This window comes from Pongo pygmaeus, chromosome 15 (genome assembly GCF_028885625.2).
Source record: "Pongo pygmaeus isolate AG05252 chromosome 15, NHGRI_mPonPyg2-v2.0_pri, whole genome shotgun sequence".
In the NCBI taxonomy this organism is placed as follows: domain Eukaryota; kingdom Metazoa; phylum Chordata; class Mammalia; order Primates; family Hominidae; genus Pongo; species Pongo pygmaeus.
Genome location: NC_072388.2, coordinates 58,826,021 through 58,846,597, shown reverse-complemented (window position 1 = coordinate 58,846,597; position 20,577 = coordinate 58,826,021). Strand labels below are relative to the sequence as shown.

Sequence of the window (20,577 nt, the reverse complement as noted above, 5' to 3'; positions counted from 1 at the left end):
TCAATCTTGGCTCACTGCAACCTCTGCCTCCCGGGTTCAAGCGATTCTCCTGCCTCAGCCCCCCAGTAGCTGGGACTACAGGCACACACCACCACGCCCAGCTAATTTTTCTATTTTTAGTAAAGACGGGGTTTCACCATGTTGGCCAGGATGGTCTCGATGTCTTGACCTCGTGATCTGCCCACCTCGGCCTCCCAAAGTGCTGGGATTATAGGCGTGAGCCACCACGCCTGGACCAAATTTTTATAAGCAGAGAATTAATGAGCACAAGATTAACAATGTGATGCTAAATTAGAGGACAATACTTTGTTAAAATAAAATTCATTTCATTCTGAGTAGAAACCATTCAAGTAACAAAAAATCAAGAAAATCAAACCACACATAAATAGTAAGCTGCAGGAAAATCAAGGAAAACATGTAGATTGGTACATTTTTTTTCCCCCAAGACAACACTCCTCTATCAAGGATAGGATAATTTGTGTAAAAATAATGTATGCTCATGAAACCTTTTATCAAAACTAGATTCTACCCCTAAATCTCTTTTGGTCCTTTAACAATAAGCAATGGCAAAGTAAAGTATTCATATACAAGGATAACATAATTGAAGTAATCAAACATTGTGATTATTCTCCTGTATATAGGACTTAGTTCCAAATGGATCATTATTGTGGTTAATTCTTTAATATGGAAAAACATTTAAATTCTCATACTTCTGATAATTTAAATTCTAATACTTCTGATAATGTAATAGAAATTTTCTAGGGTAAAAAAAATCTCAGTCCTTAAGATGAAAACTTAGTTTGGAACCTAACAGCTATAAAAATGTTTCAAATTCTGCACACTCACTAAGATCCACATGCCAAGAAAAAAGATGTTTTCTACAGTGGCTAAGATGATATAAATGTGTATCAGTCATTCAAACAATCTGAGTGTCTGAGCTAAGCATTGTAGATTTAATGTCTGTCTTTGATAAAAATTAAAATGCACAGAAAAAGTCATTTAAAAGTATTATTACACAACTGTACTAGGTAAGAATGGTGAAGGAAAATATTACTACGCTGTGGGGTTCACCTCTTCTGCTTCCTTTCATATCTTCTGAAATAAAATTAAGAAACAATTTATCTGACAACTGTCCAAATTTGAAGAGTCCATGCATTTCATACATCATTTGGCTGCAGTATCACACCTATTGTCTAGAGATGATCTCAATTCTATTATTTTCTTAATCAAAAGTGAAACTGGAGGTGATTTTTCTGGATAAACTAGTCATTTTCTTTAAAAATAGATGTGGGGACTGGCTTTGTCTGTTTAGTTACAGATAAAAAAAAACCCAAAAAACTCTTTGTAAATTATCAAATCTTAAACATTAAAACTGTATATTAAATCCAACAAGATTTTAGTAAAAAACCTTTTATGTACTTTTAGAAATGAATAATGCAGAATGTCAGGAAAACCAAATTAAAAGATTCTTTTTTAAAATTAAAGAACCTAGGACATCATTTTGAATCCAAAGATTACATCAGGCATTCAATTTCTGATCTCAGAAATGGGATACGGAGACAGTAACTCAAGAATTTGTATTCTGAAAATAAACACCTTATAAATTTAAATATTTTAAAGGCAATCATGTGTATACACACATTTAAACTCAATTTTAATGCTAACTTTTCAAAATCAAGTATTTAACTGGAATATATTTTACAGTCAGTAAATGGTAGTGGTATTAAGAAACCAATTATAAATGGATTTCCTGTTGATTAATCCTCCCCTTACGTTTTTGATTAGGTGAAGAATTACATGGGCATTACATTGTCCTCTGGTTCATAAATGTAGTGTAACCAGAAGAGATTAAAAGTTAAGAAATTGCAAAGAGACACCCAAGGAGAGGTCAGTTTCAGTGCCCAAACTGACTAAATATTTTAAAATGCCTTGTCTTAATCAGCTTGGGCTGCCATAACAAAATATCATAGACTGAGTGGCTTAAACAACAGAAATTTATTTTCTAACAGTTCTGGGGGCTACAAGTACAAGATCAGGCTGCCAGTATAGTCAGGTTCTGGTGAGGACTCTCTTCCTGGCTTACACGTGGCTGCCTTTTTGCTGTGTCTTTATGTGGCAAAAAGAGAGACATCAAGCTCTTTGGGATCTCTCCTAAGGGCACTAATCCTATCACACTAGGGTCTCACCTTCATAAACTACCTCCTAGAGGTCCATCTCCAAATACCAACACATTGGGGGTTAGGGCTTCAACATAAACATTTTTGAGGGAACACAATTAGTCTGTAACATTCCATCCCTGGCCTCTCAAAACTCATGTCCTTTTCAAATTCAAATGCAAAAGACATTCATTCCATCCCCATATCCCCCAAAGTCTTCACTCATTCTAGCATTAACTCTGATGGCTAAAGTTCAAAGTCTCATCTAAATCAGATATGGATGAGACCTAGGTACAATCCATCCTGAGGCAAAATTCCTCTCCAGCTGTGAATCTGTGAAACCAGATGAGTTACGTGCTTCCAAAATCTAAGGGTAGGGCAGGTATGGAAGAGACATCCCCACTCCAATAGGAGAAACAGGAAAAAAAGGGTGATGATCCCAGGGAAGTCAAAACCTAGCAAGGCAAATTCCATTAGATCTTAGAGCTTGAGAATAATTCTGTTTGGTTCCATACTCTGTCCACCAGGCCACTGGGGTGGCAGGTCACCACCAGTGCTCTAGGTGAGGGTCCTGCTTCTGTGGCTCTGAAGTTCAGTTCTGCTCCCAAGGCTTTGGGTAGAGGCTATCTGACTTGTTGAAACAGGCGGTAGCCCTCAAGACCCTTAAATCACCTTTGGCATAATTTTCCCCTTTTTTTGAAGAATACTGCACTTTTGTAGCTGAACAGTTCTATCATTACATCCCGTCAAATCCAAGAAGTTCAACTATTGGCCTTCATTACTTCCTGTCTCCAACCACTTCAATTCAAACTGGCAGTGTTTCTACTCATATAATGCCAAAAGCTCTTTAATGAGTGATAGTCCAGCCCCACACTTTTGGAGTTCTCTTCAGAATATGCTTTCTCATGTTTTACAATATGGATAATCCAGGCTGAAAATTTTCCAAATCTTCAAGTTCTGGTTCCTTTTCTTGCTTAACAATCCCTTCTTCAATCCATCTCTCTCCTTTCACATTTTACTAGAGTCAGGAGAAGCCAACTGCTCCTTTCAACACTGCTTTGAACTTTCCTTACGTAGGTATCCAACTTCAGGGCTCTAAAGTTCTACCTTCCACAAAACACTAGGACACAGTTCAGCTAAGTTCTTTGACACTTTGTAACAAGGACTGCCTTTCCTCTGGGTTCAGGGGACTTCAGACTTCATCAGAATCACCCTTAATGTCCATATTTCTAGCATGCACATCAAAACCCTTGGCTGGGTGTGATGGCTCAAGCCTGTAATCCCAGAACTCTGGGAGGCCGAGGCGGGTGGATCACTTGAGGTCAGGAGTTTGGGACCATCCTGGCCAACATGGCGAAACCCTGTCTCTACTAAAAATATAAAAATTAGCTGGGCATGGTGGCGCATGTCTGTAATTCCAGCTACTCAGGAGGCTCAGGAAGGAGTATCACTTAAAGCCAGGAGGCGGAGGTTGCAGTGGGCCAAGATTGTGCCACTGCACTCCAGTCTGGGCAACAGAGTGAAGACTCCGTCTCGAACAAAACAAAACAAAGAAACAAACAAAAAAACCTCTTTCAGCCTCTACCCATTACCAACAGTTACAAAGCCATTTCCACATTTTTAGGTATTTGGTACAAAGGCATCCCACTTCTTGGTAGCAAAATCTTAATCAGCATGGGCTGCCATAAAAAAACGCCATGAGCCGAGTGGCTTAAACAACAGCAATTTATTTTCTCACAGTTCTGAAGGCTGGAAGTCCAAGATCAGGCTGCCAGTATGGGCAGGTTTTGATGAGAGCTCTCTTCTTTGACTTGCAGGTGGCCACATTTTTGCTGTGTCCTTAGATGGCACAGAGAGGGACAGATCAAGCTCTCTGGTACCACTTCTCATAAGGGGACTAGTCCCATCATACCAGGGACGCACTTCATGACCTAATTACCTCCCAAAGGTCTCATCTCCAAATACCATCACGTCAGGATTTAAGACTGTAATATATGAATTCTGGAGAGACACAAATATTCAGTCCATAACATGCCTGAACATTTCTACTTGGACACTAACCTAACAAAAGAAAGCTGCAATCTACAGAGATGGAGAAAGAAAAGTCAAACTTGAAAAGGCAAGTAAAACGGGTTATCAAACAATTTTGTGAACAATTATGTCTGTTAAAAAAACTATTTTCTACTTTTCTTCTGTAACAAGTTGGTTTTTAAAAAATCAATATTACTTCTACTATTGTTGCTATCACAAAATTAGAAATAAATTTTGTATTTGTCTTAAATTCACTCAATCTGTATATAGTATTTATGTGTATAAATTTTAATTTCTTCTTTCCCTCCACAGAAAGTTCCATCTCCTTACACAGGTTTCAGCCAGGCTATCCTAAAAACTCAAAGTTCCTTATTTAAAGTGAAACACAAAATTGAAAAGTTCCTTCTTTATCCCAAAAAGGGTTTTTTAAAAAAACTCTTTAATAAGTTTTAACTATTGCTTTAGTATGTTTTACAGAGATTAATCCTAAAAGAATAATTATCAAAATAACCTGTCACCCAATGGTTTGATGATTTTTAATCCATGGATTCATTTTTTTGTAACACTAAAAGGAAAGCTCTCTTGCTCTGTATACTTAAAAACAAAGTTAGTTACAAAGTATTTGGTAGGTTTCTACCTGTGTGCCAGATCCACAGAAACAAAGAAAAAAATATAAAGAGGTCTCATAAGAGGAGTAATTTCATAAGTATCCTGTGTTTGGAAAGTCGCGGTCTCTGTAGCTGTGTTTACAATTAATGAATATTCTCCTATACATAATGTCATCCATCCAAAGAAGAATAGTAGAGCAGTGCCTCCTGTACTGCCATACAGCAAGGTAATTCTATTTGGGAGCAGATACCATGTTCCAAGACCACACGCTAATCCAGCAAGAACAGAATGAAAAACTGTATTGGCTATATATTTCTTGCCAGGAATGAGAAATTTGACAGTCTCAGCACCAGCACAACTTGTAAATTCATGCTCATCCTCCTCTGCTAAGATATCCGTGGTTAGTATTCTTTCTACTGTTGCTGATTTGTTTTTGGCATATAAACTTGTGAACTGGATGACAAATGCAGTAAAAAGCATTAATCCACCTGAAAGTGCTGCTGTATAATAGTCTTTCAGGATGCCTAACTGGTACAAAAATGTTCCGACTCCACCCCAAACCCATGGCATTAGAAAAAGAATAATTTGATTAACATATATGTAAGGAGGGGCACAATAGCCTAATTTGAATCGAGGGCCTCCAAGAACAGTCTGTGGAAAGCGCTTCAGAAAGAAGTCCTGCTTGTAATCATTCAGTAGAGGCACATCTGGACTCATCCTCACTCAGGATTACTCTGAAAGTCGCATGCTTTTCTGTAACACAGCAGTTTCTAAAAAATAAAAATTAAAAAAAAGTCACTGTTTGAAAATGTCATACTTAAAACCTGTGAGGAAAAACCTCACACTACTATTTCATCTCCTCACTTCCTTCAAGGGTAGGATTTATAACTGTACTTCTCAGACCCCTTTCTGGCACATACTTGACACTAAGTTGCTAGTTTTTATAAACAAAACCAATATGCTCAGTTATTTTATTTTTTGAGAGAGGGTATCACTCTGTCACTCCAGCCGGAGTGTACTGTTGTGATCACAGCTCACTGCAGCCTTGACCTCCCAAGCTCAAGTGATCCTCCCACCTTAGCCTCCTGAGTAGCTAGGACTATAGGCACATGCCCCTATGCCTGGCTAATTTTTTATTTTTTGTAGAGATGGGGTTTTGCCATGTTACTCAGGCTGGCCTTGAGTATCTGGGCTCAAGTGATCCTCCTGCCTCGCCTCCCAAACTGCTGGGATTACAGGCATGAGCCACTGTGCTCAGTCTTGTTTTTTATTTTTTTAAAAATCATATTCTTTATTAATTTATAATCTAATCTTTGGGATTAGACTTTAACTCACATATTTAAATTCTGAGGTCAACAGAACGTTCAAAATGCCAATACTTTCAACTCAAATCAATTTAGGCTACTGTTATTCAATAGCCATATAAATCTAAGTATAAAATAATATAGGTTATCTTCAGTTCAACTTTTCCTTATTCCTTGCAACTTATTCTGAAAAACAGTTACCCTACACAAAACCAGCTGGCAAAGTATTACTTTGGTGGATCATGTTAGGCTAGAAAGGAAAAATTAAATTTAAAGCCATCTTAAAATAGCCTTTCTTCCAGTCAGTTAAAAATGTTTCCTCTTGTCAGTTCTACCTAACCAATATCAATTCTGGAGAGAAATTTGGGGCAGCATGCAAAGTTTGGGGGTCACCTTTAAGAATTAGTACCTTAGATCACCTCTTTGTTATACCTCTATGGAGTTTTTAAAATTGTAAACACCTATCTTCTTACATCTTCCAGTCATTGGTCTTAGTTCTGCATAGAATGAATCACAGCTTTTACTCACATGACAGCCCTGCAAGTACAGCTGGCCCTCCGTGTCTGTGGGTTCTGCATTCATGGATTCAACCAACCACAGACAGAAAATAGTCAGTAAAATAACTGTATCTGTACTGAACATGTATAGATTTTTTTCCTATTATTATTCCCTAAATAATAAAGTATAGCTATTTATATAGCATTTATATAGTATTAGGTATTTTAAGTAATCTAGAGATAATTTAAAGTACAGGGACGAAGTGCATAGGGTATATGCATATATGATACCATTTTATATCAGAGACTTGAATATCCTTGGATTTTGGTGTCTGAGGGAGGTCCTGGAACCTATTCTTCACAGATACCAAGGGATGACTATACTCACAAAATAACAGAACTACACGGCCAAATCGAACCTTAGTGGTCTACGGGTCAATCTTAGGGAATGGAAAGAGTGCCTCCTTCCCCTCCGTACGAGCTTGTCTCCTGCACTGACGTCAGGCTCAGTGTATGATATTCCACTATAATTGGCTTATAGAAGCCAATGGGTAAGGAAGGTCACACTCCTGTGGGAGGGGATAAGCATTCTGACACAAGTTATCTATGGAAGATGCCATCAGACAGGAAAATGAACTTGGATGGATAGCCTGGATTTTGAAGAATGTGGATGTGCCTGAAATTTCCCCAAGGAGTTAGGTAAAAGTTGGCCCTTCTGGCTCTACTGAGATAACCTGGAAACAAGGTAGGATGGCTTGCTGGGAAGGAAAGTAAAGATACTTTATAAACCAGATTATCTATCTGAATGTTAGTATCCCTATTCGTTTCCCTTTTAGTATTTCTGGGTCTTTTGTAAAGTTTTGTTTAAATGTTTTCATTCATTTGATGAAATAATCTGTGATTATATTCCAAACAGTGGAGTATCTGAAGTGTTATTATTGTAGAAACATGGAATGATATACTGAAAAATAAACACACTACTGATTCCATTTGTATCCAAAAAAAAAAAGACTACACACACCTATATATATAGATGGCTGTATATGGTTTGCATATGTATAAAAAGTTTCAGAAGGAATATTAACTAAGCTATGTGTATTTTATCTGTAACATTTAACATCTCTTCAAATTACCAAATATCCTCCAGAACTGTCAACCTCACACCCTGTAAATACATTCTGTGTTTTTCTTGCTGGGTACCACCGAGCTCATGTCCTCTCCTCTCTTCCCTAATTGGTAACTTTAAATAACTTTTAAGACATTTCTGAAAATTTTGCAAAGCAGTTTGGTCTAGCTGAGTATCTCTTCTCTCTGTATACCAAAACAACTGCTTGTTCTACATACTACAGGTTAGGCATCACAAATCTGAATATCCAAAATTCTCCAAAAGCTGAAACGTTTTAAGTGCCAACATGATGCCCAAAGGAGATGCTTAATAGGGCATTTCTGATTTTTGGATTTGGAATGCATAATTGGTATAATGCAAACATTCCAAAATCTGGAAAAAAAAACCCCAAATCCAAAACACTTCTGGTCTCAAGGGTTTTGAATAAAGGATACTCAACCTATACTCACCTTGTAACACGTATTAGTATACGGCATTTCTCGGAGTAACTTCTACTAATAATATGTTATTTGGCATAGGGGCTGATATGGTTTGGCTGTTTTCCCACCCAAATCTCATCTTGAATTATAGCTCCCATAATTCCCATGTGTTGTAGGAGGGACCTGGTGGGAGATAATTGAATCATGGGGGTGGTTTCCCCCATACTCTTCCTGTGGTAGTGACTAAGTCTCATGAGACCTGATGGTTTTATAAGGGGAAACCCCTTCCACTCGGTTCTGATTTTCTCTCTTGTCTGCTGCCATGTAAGACATGCCTTTCACCTTCCACCTTCCACCATGATCATGAGGCCTCCTCAGCCATGAGAAATTGTGAGTACATTAAACCTCGTTTTTTTTTTATAAATTACCGAGTCTTGGGTATGTCTTTATCAGCAGTGTGAAAACAGATGAATACAGAGGCCACATCTTGAGATTCCTGATTCCCCATATTTAGCAAAATACCCTTCCATGGAGAAGCATGTAATACTTTAATGACATAGCTTAAATAAGACAATTAAAATTGGAAAATATGACACATTGCTGTCTTAAAGGGAAGCTGGGAGTATTCACCATTTTAGTTTTTTTTTTTTTTGAGATGGAGTCTTGCTCTGTCACCCAGGCTGGAGTGCAGTGGTGTGATCTCGGCTCACCGCAACCTCCGCCTCCTGGGTTCAAGCGATTCTCCTGCCTCAGCCTCCTGAGCAGCTGGGATTACAGGTGTGTGCCCCACACCCAACTAATTTTTATATTTTTAGTAGAGACGGGGTTTCACCATGTTGGTCAGGCTGGTCTTGAACTCCTGACCTCATGATCTGCCCGCCTCAGCCTCTCAAAATGCTGGGATTACAGGTGTCAGCCACCGCGCCAGGCCGTATTTACCATTTTCAAAAACTTGCAGCATGTCCTACTCTACTCAAAACAGTAAGCCCATAAACTGTTTATTCAGTTTTAAAATGTTTGGAAAGTATCTATACTTATTTTTTATGGAATAATGCTATCTATTCATAGTATTACTGGCTCAGGGAAGATTCTGCCTAGATCAATATACCACAAAGCGACACAGGAGCAGGATGAGCCTAAGGGAGAAATATGGCTGGGTTTCTCCTGTGGAGGAAATGACTGGAGAATTTTAAGATGTCAGAAGTCCAATTTTAATTTGCTCCCTGTCCCTTACTATGCTTTAATCTCCATCGTCAGCAAAGCAGGAACTAGTTCATAATGAGAAAGAAGGGCAGAGGTAGAACAGTAGGTGTTAAGAGGCAAAATAAAGTGGGAGAAATCAAGAATTGAGTGAGAGCAGACCAAGAAGTACAAAGAGAATGTATGTTCCCTCAAGAAGCCTAAGAAACATGGGAGAGGACACTGATATGGTGATTTGAGTCACTTTAATGAACTATTTTTAAAAGGCTGAAAGATACAGGATCATATATCCCACAGAATATATCTTGAAAAGGGGTCTGTGGTCAAGGCAGTTTGAAAAATTATACACTATACTGTCATCTTGAAGAGTCACAATGTATATCAGCAGACTAAAGACTCTGAGATCTTTGAAATTAAGAAACACTTCTGCAAGTCTGCTTAAAATGTATCATTTGAGTTTTCCAAACTTATTTGACCTTGGAACCCATTTTTCCCATGATATCTAGTAACAGATCATGTAACTAATGTTTTATGGAAACTGCTTTAAGAAACACTGGCCTGGGTTTCCATCAGGATCTTAAAGATTGAGCCAAACCAAGAACTGAAAGGGTATGTCAGTTAAGGAGGAATGTCATGAACAGAGGTACACAAGCAAAAAACTATCAGAGAAATTTGACAGGTAGCAAGCATATCAGACCTAAAGACTGATTTAAAGTATGTGTGTTTCTTTCTATTTTCTTTTTAAGGATAAAAGAGTATTACATTATGGATACTAACAACTCACTAAGGAAGTATAAAGACAAAAATTACAATTCACTGGTACCCTTTGACATTTAATTTTAATTACAGATCCTGGAACATTTAAAAATATTTAAGAATTTGAAAATACTTTATTTGTAGGAGGCAACAGTTTCATTTATATAGAGAAATCTTCTAAATGCTAACCTGAATTACTAGCATAGAAAACAAATTCACAATAACTGAAATGTATTCCCCAAGTGAGAATTTGGCACATAGTTCTGAAAGACTATTAATTCCCAGAAGAACTGACGCATTGGTATGGATGCCACCTCTACAATATTCAAATAAAAAATGGCTCAAGACTTAGGAAAAAAACAGAACTGTGAAAAGAGAACTTAAGGGATAAAGATGACATCACAACACTAATTTAAGCCATAGGCTTTCTTCACATACTACTCTGAAAGTGGGCCAACAAAATGGCCACAGAAATGTTGCTTTATTTAGGAGTCATATTTCTTATGCATTACTCAGAAGAGTAAGAAACAGAGATCAATTTGGCAATGTACTGAGAGGAATTCTTAGTTACCAAAACTGTATGTAACTCAGACATATATAACACACTAAAAATCTGTTAAACAAAAAAACAACAAAAAGTGGCCACATTTTTGGATTAAAATTATATTTCTCTAAGTTCAACAAAAAAATTTTGAGACGTTGTAGTGACTGATTTTTGTTAAGTTTTTTAAAAATCTATCATATTATTTTTATTGATTGGTTGATTTCATTTATTGAATCCCTCTTTTTTCCTGTATTGTTAGGATTTTGATTTTTTTATTGTGGTAGGAACACTAACATGAGATCTACTGTTAAACATTTAAGTGTACAACACAGTGTTGTCAGCTACAGGCACAATGTTGTAGAACAGATCTCTAGACCTTGTTCAACCTGCATAATTAAAACTTCATACTTGTTGAATAGCAACTCCCTATTTTCCCTCCCCCCATTCTCTGGCAATCACCATTCTACTCACTGATTTAGAGTTAGTCTATTTTAGATACCTCACATAAGTGGAATGTAGTAGTTGTCCTTCTGTGACTGGCTTACTTCACTTACCATAATGCCTTCAAGGTTCATCTGTTGTTACATATGGCATGGTTTCCTTTTTTTAAGGCTGAATAATATTATGTTGTATGTCTATACCACATTTTCTTTAACCATTTATCTGTTGATGGACATTTAAGTTGAATAATGCTGCAATGAACATGGGAGGGCAAATATCACTTTTATCTTGATTTCAATTATTTTGTATAAATACCCAAAAGCAAAATTGCTAGATCATATGGTAGCTCTTTTATTATTATTATTTTTATTTTTTTATTTTGAGAAACCTCCATACTGTTTTGGCATAGATAGCAGCTGTACAATTTTGCACTCCCACCCAGCATACAAGGGTTCCAATTCCTCCATATCCTCACCAACACTCTTCTTTTGTTTTTTTGATAATAGTCATCATAACAGGTGAGGTGATATTAAGGAGTACTTCTGCACTGAGGCACTTGTCTCAACTACATTTTTGTTGTACTTTCAGGAGACTATCTTTAATAGATCTGTAGAAATTTATCAAATCTTTGCTCATTTTTTTTAACTTCTAAGAGTGCTTCTTTAACCTGAGTGTTCCTTTTTATGAAATTGTTGATGAAAAAAGCCAAACTATGTAAAATATTTTAAGAGATTTATTCTGAGCCAAATATGAGTGACCATAGCCCATGATACAGCCCTCAGGAGGTCCTCAGAACATGTACCCAAGGTGGCTGAGGTACAGCTTAGTTTTATATATTTTAGGAAGGCATAAGACATCAAATACATTTAAGAAATACATTGGGCTGGTTTAGAAAGGCGGGACAACTCAAAGCAGGGGCTTTCAGACTATAGGTAAATTTAAACATTTTCTGGTTGACAATAGGATGAGTTTATCTGAAGACCTGGGATCAACAGAAAAGAAATGTTCAGGTTAAGATAAAGGATTGTGGAGACCAAGTTTCACTGTGCAGAGGAAGCTCTCAGAGAGCAGACTTCAGAGAACAGGTGGTAAAATATTTCTTATCAGACTTAAAAGGGTGCCTGACTCTTAGTTGATTATCTCTTGGATCTGGAAAGGAAGGAAGGAAAACAAAGGGGAAAGGGGACTCATTATAAAATGTGGATTTTTCCCACAAGAGACTTTGCAGGGCAATTTCAAGGTATGGCAAGGAAATATATTTTTGGGTAAAACATTTTTATTTTCTTCCTTGTTATGCCAGAGTCAGATTGGAAAGTCAAGATATACAGGGTTAAATAAAACCCATCTGATGAGAATTTATGATTTGTAGGGCATGACTCTCTAGGCCCCTTAGACAGGAATTTGGGCAAGATTTAACATATCAGAGCTGAGTCCTCAAAATCCTATTATTGTTTCATGAATATGGTTTAAGAATATTAATTACAGAGGGCACGGTGGCTCATGCCTGTAATCCCAGCACTTTGAGAGGCTGAGGTGGGCAGATCACCTGAGGTCGGGAGTTCAAGACCAGCCTGGCCAACATGGCGAAACTCCACTTCTACTAAAAATACAAAAGTTAGCCAGGCATGGTGGTGGGTGCCTGTAATCCCAGCTACTTGGGAGGCTGAGGTGGGAGACTCACTCGAACCTGGGAGGCAGAGGTTGTAGTGAGCCAAGATGGCGCGATTACACTCCAGCCTAGGTGACAAAAGTGAAACTCCGTCTCAAAAATTAAAAAACAAAATTAATTAGATGTATGTATATATGTTTGGGCATGTGTGTGTGTATAGAAAAATGCGATTTTTTTTGTAAATTGGCTCTTCATGTCCTTTGCCTATTTTTCTATTGAAGTGATCATTTTTGAACATTTTTCTTATGAATTTGGAAGAACTTTTCATATATGAAGGGCATTAACTCTTTGACATGACGGTTTTCTTTTTTCCTATGTTACCTTGTCCTTTTCTTTCCTTTTCTTTTTTGAGACAGACTCTCAGTCTGTCACCCAGGCTGGAGTGCAGTAGCATGATCTTGGCTCACTGTAACCTCTGCCTCCTAGGTTCAAGAGATTCTTGTGCCTCAGCCTCCCAAGTAGCCGGGACTAAAGGCATGAGCCACCACCTCTGGCTAATTTTTTTTTTCCCCAGTAGAGATGGTGTTTCACTATGTTGGCCAGGCTGGTCTCGAACTCCTAACCTCAAGAGATCCGCCTGCCTCAGCCTTCCAAAGTGCTGGAATCAGGGATTACAGGCATGAGCCACTGCACCTGACAATTACCTTTTTCTTAAAGCACTGTTAGAAGATGCTAGAAAAGATTAAATATTTAAATTTTGATAGTTGTTAAATATAGGCCAAATGTGTTACTCTTCCTTCTATGAGGAAACAGCTAAAAGATAAATTATTACTTCCCACAATTTCAACTTTTAGTTACAAACTTCTGAGTACCTACAATTTGCTCAGTGATAATACTGCTCTAATTCTAAGGTTACAATCCAGTAAATATCATTTTCCCTTCAAATAACTGTTTTTGGTAGAAGCAATTCTGGAATTCTTTCAATTTTCATTATTAAGCAAGAAACATAAAGTTAATTTATAAATAACCTAAATTAAACAAAATTAAACTTATCAAGAAAAACTAATTTCTGCTTGTTTAAAAATGATTAGACAAATTTTCAGTAATAAATACAATGTATTCATCCATGTTCCTAAAAAGCATTTTACAAAATCTGCAAGGAAATATACTAAAGTTTTACATTTCCAAGCATTACCACATTTAGTAATTTGGAAAACGGAAAATTTTATACCTGGAAAAGAAAACAAACTGGCCTACACCTAAGTACTCAAAAGCATGATATGAAATAACTTAATTTTCAGTTGCTCTGGATAAAAATCACTTGCTACTACTAGAGCAATTCTAAAAAGTATGCATACATGAAGTTTTTTTGATAGCCAAGTGCTATCTGTTGAGGGTACCAGTAGGAATCCAGAGATGCAAAGATAGCTACCATCATAATCCTGAAAATACTCTATGGAATCTTAACCAAATGCCATGCCATGGATAAACAGCTAAATTCTGGAGTCTTTTTTTTTTTTTTTTTTCGAGATGGCATGATCTCGACTCACTGCAACCTCCGCCTCTCGGGTTCAAGCGATTCTCCTGCCTCAGCCTCCAGAGTAGCTGGGATTACAGGCATGCACCACCACGTTCAGCTAATTTTGTATTTTTAGCAGAGACGGGGTTTCACCATGTTGACCAGGCTGGTCTTGAACTCCTGACCTCAGGTGGTCCACCCGCCTCATCCTCCCAAAGTGCTGGGATTACAGGCGTGAGCCACCGTGCCCGGCAAAAGACTTTTGATGTTTAAACAGAAACATGTATTTCATGCTTTGGTTTACAAGTTATATGGTAAGCACCCCACTCCCCAACCAAAGGAAAGTCTACCCAAGTACTAGAAAAGAAAGACTGAAAAGGAACAAGCATGTTAACATCTCTTTGGATCTATAAAAAGGTATTCATTCAAATTCAAGACTTTTGGAGGGTTTTTGAGTAAGAGTGTTCTGTAAGGTCACAGTGTAAGTTAAAGAGGAAAGAAATACAAAGTGGCTCAACAGTCAAAGACAGGTTTGTTTTGGAAAATAAACCTGAGAGAGTCTTTTGGCTGATTTCAGTCAGGAAAGCTCTCTCTTACAGACTAACAGTATTTATTGGTGACAGAACTTATTACAGGCTTGGAATGTTTCTGCATGGGGGAGAAGCTTATGGCAGGGTTGGAATGTCTCTGGTCAGAAGGGAGGTTATCTTGGGGCTGACATCTCTCCAGCCAGGGGGAAGGTTATCTCGGGGCTGGCATGTTTCTGGTCAGAGATGTTGTGTGATTTATGTTCATGCTGACCTTAGCCATAAGGCTAATGCCCTTTGGATTCTGGTGGGTTTTGATCAAGGTGAAACTTAAAATGATGGTCCTCGTCCAAGATGGTGATACTCCTGCTCTGTCAATCCAGACCCTGTAGTTATAAAAAGGACGAGGGGCAGTGTGTTCTTTCTGGCTACATCCTGCTGACAAGGGGATGGACAGTTTTTGGGTCTTGGATTGACTGCAGAAGTAACACTGTCTGTAGATATTTTTGGGTAGTTGTCTGTGAAATGGTCATGATTCTGTCAGTTAAAAATCTTTGAAAAAGGTTAATTAGGCAGGGTAAGAACATTAGTCCTAGGCATATTATTAGGAGAGGGCCCAGGAATGGGCTGACCCATGCTATGATTCTGCTCCCAAACCAAGAATCTGTTTGGTTGTTTTGGTATTCCCTTAGCTTTTTAGACCTTTCTTTAAGTTTTTCAGCCGTCTCTTACTAGGCCTGATTGGTTGAGATAGAAACAACATTCCTTACCTAATGAGAGGCAGAGGCACATGTTTGGAAAGGCCCACACATTATCTTTTGTTAATAACAGTTATTCCTGCTATGAGGATAATAATTAAGCAAAATGCTACAGCAATTGAGATTGCCTGTCAGATATTCCACCCTGAGGGTGCTATAGTATAAAGTCCTACTGCAAATAGTAAAGCAATTCCCACAAGGCGTAGTAAATAATTTCCATTATATTTAGGACGTTACTTTGGGCTATCAAGGGTTGCTTCCTCAGCTTTCCAGGCTTTGACTCGAGTGTGATGTATCCAGGAGTTGATTCCTGTAACAGATATTGTCTCAATTACCCTGGTTCCGCAGACTCACTAGACATGGGGTGAAGGATTCCGGGCACCCTCAGTTATTAGTTGTCAGTGCCAGCAGTGAAGAGATTTCCTCCTGTGATGGTTGGGGGGTTTAGAGGCAGCGCCTGATAAAACATCTAGTTTTCAGTTCATAGGGCTTTAAGAAAGCACAACTTATTTTAGAAACTTGTAGCCAGAAAAATCAGAATTTAACTTAAACTGTAGAAAATAATAAAAATTGGAAAACATTAGGCAAGACTAGAATTTAACAACAGGTGTGCTACAGTTTTTGAAACATAATTTTCTCTCTCCAGTTTCCCACTTATTAAAAGACAAGTCATGGTAGGACTGGTTTGCTTTATTATACTTGGCTTAATTATTTGGATACAGTGCATCAAGAATAATTATTTGTTACACAGGCCTTTTAAATTGGTATTGATTTATCTGGCTCACCCCTTCATTTGGCCAACTCAGCCAAAATGCTTTGTGTTGGGAGCAAAGAAATCACACCAAGGACCTATGTCCAAACAGTACGAGAGGCATGGGGTGGATACCTGGAGAACGCTGTGACCACACTATCATATTATAAGACACTGAATGGCTTGCCACCCATTGGGTGCCAACGACCAGTTATTTATTGGCTAGCTCCAAATGGGACATATTGGCTATGTGGCACTAACTTATGGCCGTGGTTACCTCCAGAGTGGTTAGGACAATGTTCCCTACGTTATGCTTGGGCACAAGGACGAGTAATTCAGACCTGCCAAAACCAGCAAACCTTTTTCATTTACAGTCTTGTTGGACACATTTGATATTCTAATGGTATGACCACTTAGCTTCAATCTTTGTGCCACAGATAGGTATTGAAGATGTTATATGGCATATAGAGGCCCTAGTGAATTACACCCAAAAGGTCCTGAATGATAGCTGCATGAGTATTTCCTTGCTAAACAAGGAAGTCATGCTTATGAGGAAAGCTGTGCTGCAAAACCGTATGGCTTTAGATAGACTCACGGCAGCACAAGGGAGGACCTGTGCCATCATAAAGATGGAATGTTGTGTTTATATTCCAGATGAATTGAAGAACATAATCTGACTTATGACTGATATGAAAACCCAGAAAACCCAAACATCTGTCAGACCCAAAACCCTCGTTAATCAATCGGTTGGGTGGTTGGTTTGGATCCTGGGGAACTTGGTGGCAGAAGCTTATTGCTTATATTAGGAATAATAATTTGTGTTGTGTCCTGTTTCTGCTTACAGTGTTGTTATGGTTATGTGCCTGCAAATATGTCAATGAACTGAAAGGGCTAGGGTAATGATTCCCTAGAGAATTGCTCTAATTGAGAAGGCAGTAATATAGCCTGACCCAGCTTCCAGGTGTGATTTCCTTTTCTTGCTATAAATCTGGCCTAGGTCCCTATATATTTTTTCTCTCTTTTTTTCCTTTCCTTTTTTACTTCTTTCCTCTATTTTTTTTTTTTTAATCTTCATGCGACAAGACCTCTTAGAAATGAGCCTTCCTAGAGACTGGGGACCTGAACTTCTAGGAATAAACCATCCTAGCAATAAGAAAGCAGCTCAAAAAAGGGAGGAAAAACCAACCTGAGGCCAGGAACTCGTATTCCTTTTAAAATGCTTTCTCCAAAAGATTTTACAGAAAAAAGAAGGGAAATGTGAAAGGAAATTAAATTTTGGGACCCCAAACTCATTTAGGGAAGAAATCAACCTGGGAACTGCGTCATGCAAACCTGTCTCCCCCTTTTGGTTTCTAAATAGGATGGCTACAAGATGAAAAGCTACACACCTCCCCCATATTTTGCCCACAAGGAAATTCCCAGTGAGCTAAAATTTCATCACGGTAATGTCAATTGATAGCTTACAGGTGCCGTTACCCCTGGCCCACCAGACATAAATGCAAATCTGATTGTTCCACTACCCCATTTTGTGTGTTATCTTATGTAAAATGCAGATTCCCCTCATTCTTTCCTCTGCCCCGTTTGTCATCTTACGTAAAAAATGCAGATTCACTGAGTCAAAGGCATAAATGACTATTTGCCCCTACCCACCTCTTACATGACAATTGTGTACTTCTCAACATCCTGCCCCTTCCCCTTTAAATTTGGAGACCTCAAAATCATCTTCAAAGAAAGGCATAGACTTATCTCCCGGGCACGTCCTTAACTTTGGCAAATAAATCTCCTAAAATGATTGAGACTTGTCCCATTATTTTTCTCGACTGACACCCACTATAAATTCCCTGGGTTGAAAAACTTTTCTTTTAAAATCAAGTATCGGGTGAATGAAGTCTGCTACTCACATGAATTACTAGAAATAAATTAATTTATTTTACAAAAATACCTGAGAACCAGTGATATTAAGTGACTTAACCAAGATACAATGTCAGTTAGTGGCAAAATGAGTTTTTGAATCATACCATGCTATTGCTGTTAGTTTTTTTCTAAAGGGAAGGTGGGAGTTAAAGAAAGATCGGGGTGGGGGGGCTCTACAACAACACAAGTATATTGCAAAAACCTTCAGAGGTCGGGGGAGCAGCTTAATGCCAGAGCCCACCGCCATTCACAGGCTGGGGACTTATAGGTATGTGCAGGAGGGGTCTTGGCTGTCTGGTTTGCTGCCTGGCAGGATATTAAGATGTTCCTACGATCAGGTAGTTTGGCCCTTTGTTCCGGTTGTAGGGTATGATAGGGACGTTCCTTCAGTTGGGCCTTTGTTCAGCAGGGTATGATAAGGATGTTCTTGTGTGTTGTGGTCAGGTGGTTAGGCAGGATGGTTCTCACAGCCCAAACTCCCCTGGAATGTGTCACTTTGACCAAGATCTGCAAAATGCTGGGGGGCTTACAAAATGGTGCAGTTTGGACTAACAACTGCCAAATGAAAGCGAATTTTGTTTTGAAGCTAGAGAACTGGAAGGATAACTTGGGGGAAGAGGGTTCTTTGGAGAAAAGTGAGTCCAAGAGGAATCTACAAAGTGTAAAAATTGGAAGCTTTTGATAGCTAAGCCAGCATGAGGGGATTGGTATCCAGTACCCTTTCACAAGACAAGTGAGAAAGTGTTTAAAAAACAAGGTTCTCACCATCATGAAAGTGAAAACAACCTATAGGACGGAAGAAAATTTGTGCAAATCATATATATATATATGACTTATAGCTAGACTATATAAAGAACTCTTACAATTCAATAATGAGAAATCAAATAATCCAATCTTTAAAAAATAAGCAAAGGATCTGAACAGACATTTCTCCAAAGATGATATACAAATGGTTAATAAGCACAGAAAATATAAAATGATACTCAACATCATTACTCATTAGAAAAACACAAATTGAAACCATAATGAGGTACCATTTCAAACCCCCTTGACTGGCTAAAATAAAAATGGCAGACAATAATAAGTATTGATGAGACTGTGGAGAAATCAGAACCCTCAAACATATCTGGTGGTTATGTAAAATGACACAGCTCCTTTAGAAAACAGTCTAGCAGTTCCTCAAAAGGCTAAACATAGAGTTACCATATAACCCAGTAATTCTACTCTCAGGTATACACCCAACAGAAATAAAAACATGTATGTCTACACAAAAATCTGTACACAAAAGTCATAGAAGAAATATTACTAACAGCCAAAAAATGAAAACAACCCAAATGTCCGTCAATTAATGAATAAAATGTGATATATCCACACAATGGAATTAGGCTATAAAAAGGAATGACGTACTCATACATTCTACAACATGGCTGAACCTTGAAAACACACTAAGTGAAAGCCCGTTACAAAAGGCCACATATTGTATTATCCTATCTATATGAAATTTCCAAAATAAGGAAATTTATGGGGACAGAAAATAGATTAGTAATTGCTTATGGCTGGTGGGGTAAGGATAATGGGGGAGGCAGGTGGTGACTGCTGAGGGTAAAAGGTTTCTTTTTGGGGTGATGAAAATGTTCCAAACTTGACTGTGGTCAGGGCTGCACAATTCTGTAAATGGGTGAATTGCACTGAATGTAAATTACATCTCAATAAAGCTCTTAAAAAGGAAAAAGATTCCCTGATTGGTATTTTCCACAACAGTTAATAATTAGAAGGCAGCTCTTTAAGTAGGAAATTTAGGAGTAACCAACAGATGCTCCAAACGGTTAAATTCGTGAAAAGGCAACATCTGAACTGGATGCTATGCTAAAGGTTTGGGGATTCGGCGTGAGTGGCGGTGGATACCAAATAACATGAAGGACAGTCTTTGCCCTAACTGCAGGAATGATTTAATGAAGAAAACAAACACCTAAAAATAGTAAAAAATGAGTAAGTGAAAAATGATGGATACAGAGCAGATAACCAATTCAGTGGCATGGAAAACAACTTCCGATTCACTGGAGTAAATTCTGGTCCTGGACAGACAAGAGGTTGTGGGGAAAGAGGTCGAGATCAGTGGGGAAGGAGCGCTTCACGTTCCGGGGGCCATGAGTTGAACAATTCGGACAAAAGAGGTTTAGTTGGAGATATGGCGAGAGAGTACAGTTCTATCTAAGGGACATAGCTCCAGGTGGGTGTGCCATATTCCATTTCGTACGAGTCTCTTAGAAACAAAATGCTACAATTCAACAGGCTACAGTAGTCTTTCAAAGGAAAGTTAAAATCACACTGAATTACTATCTCTAATGACTGAGTTCATTAAGCGCAATAATTGCACTTAAAGGTTTTGCAACGAAAAACGAAAAATATGTTTCTT

At 38.2% G+C, this 20,577-nt stretch overlaps 1 protein-coding gene across 2 annotated transcripts in view; it reads right to left on the bottom strand.

Annotated features, from left to right (window-relative positions):
• The window catches only part of PCNX4 (pecanex 4), a 47,215-nt gene that overhangs the window by 23,583 nt on the left and 3,055 nt on the right, over positions 1-20,577 (bottom strand). The window contains exon 2 of one of the 2 annotated variants that reach the window (XM_054447576.2): positions 4,825-5,566. The exons of the other annotated variant lie outside the window; for it this stretch is intronic. Coding sequence (XP_054303551.1) covers positions 4,825-5,513 — 689 coding nt within the window. The 5' untranslated portion in view covers positions 5,514-5,566. The remainder of the gene's footprint in view (positions 1-4,824; positions 5,567-20,577) is intronic. 2 annotated transcript variants of the gene reach the window in all.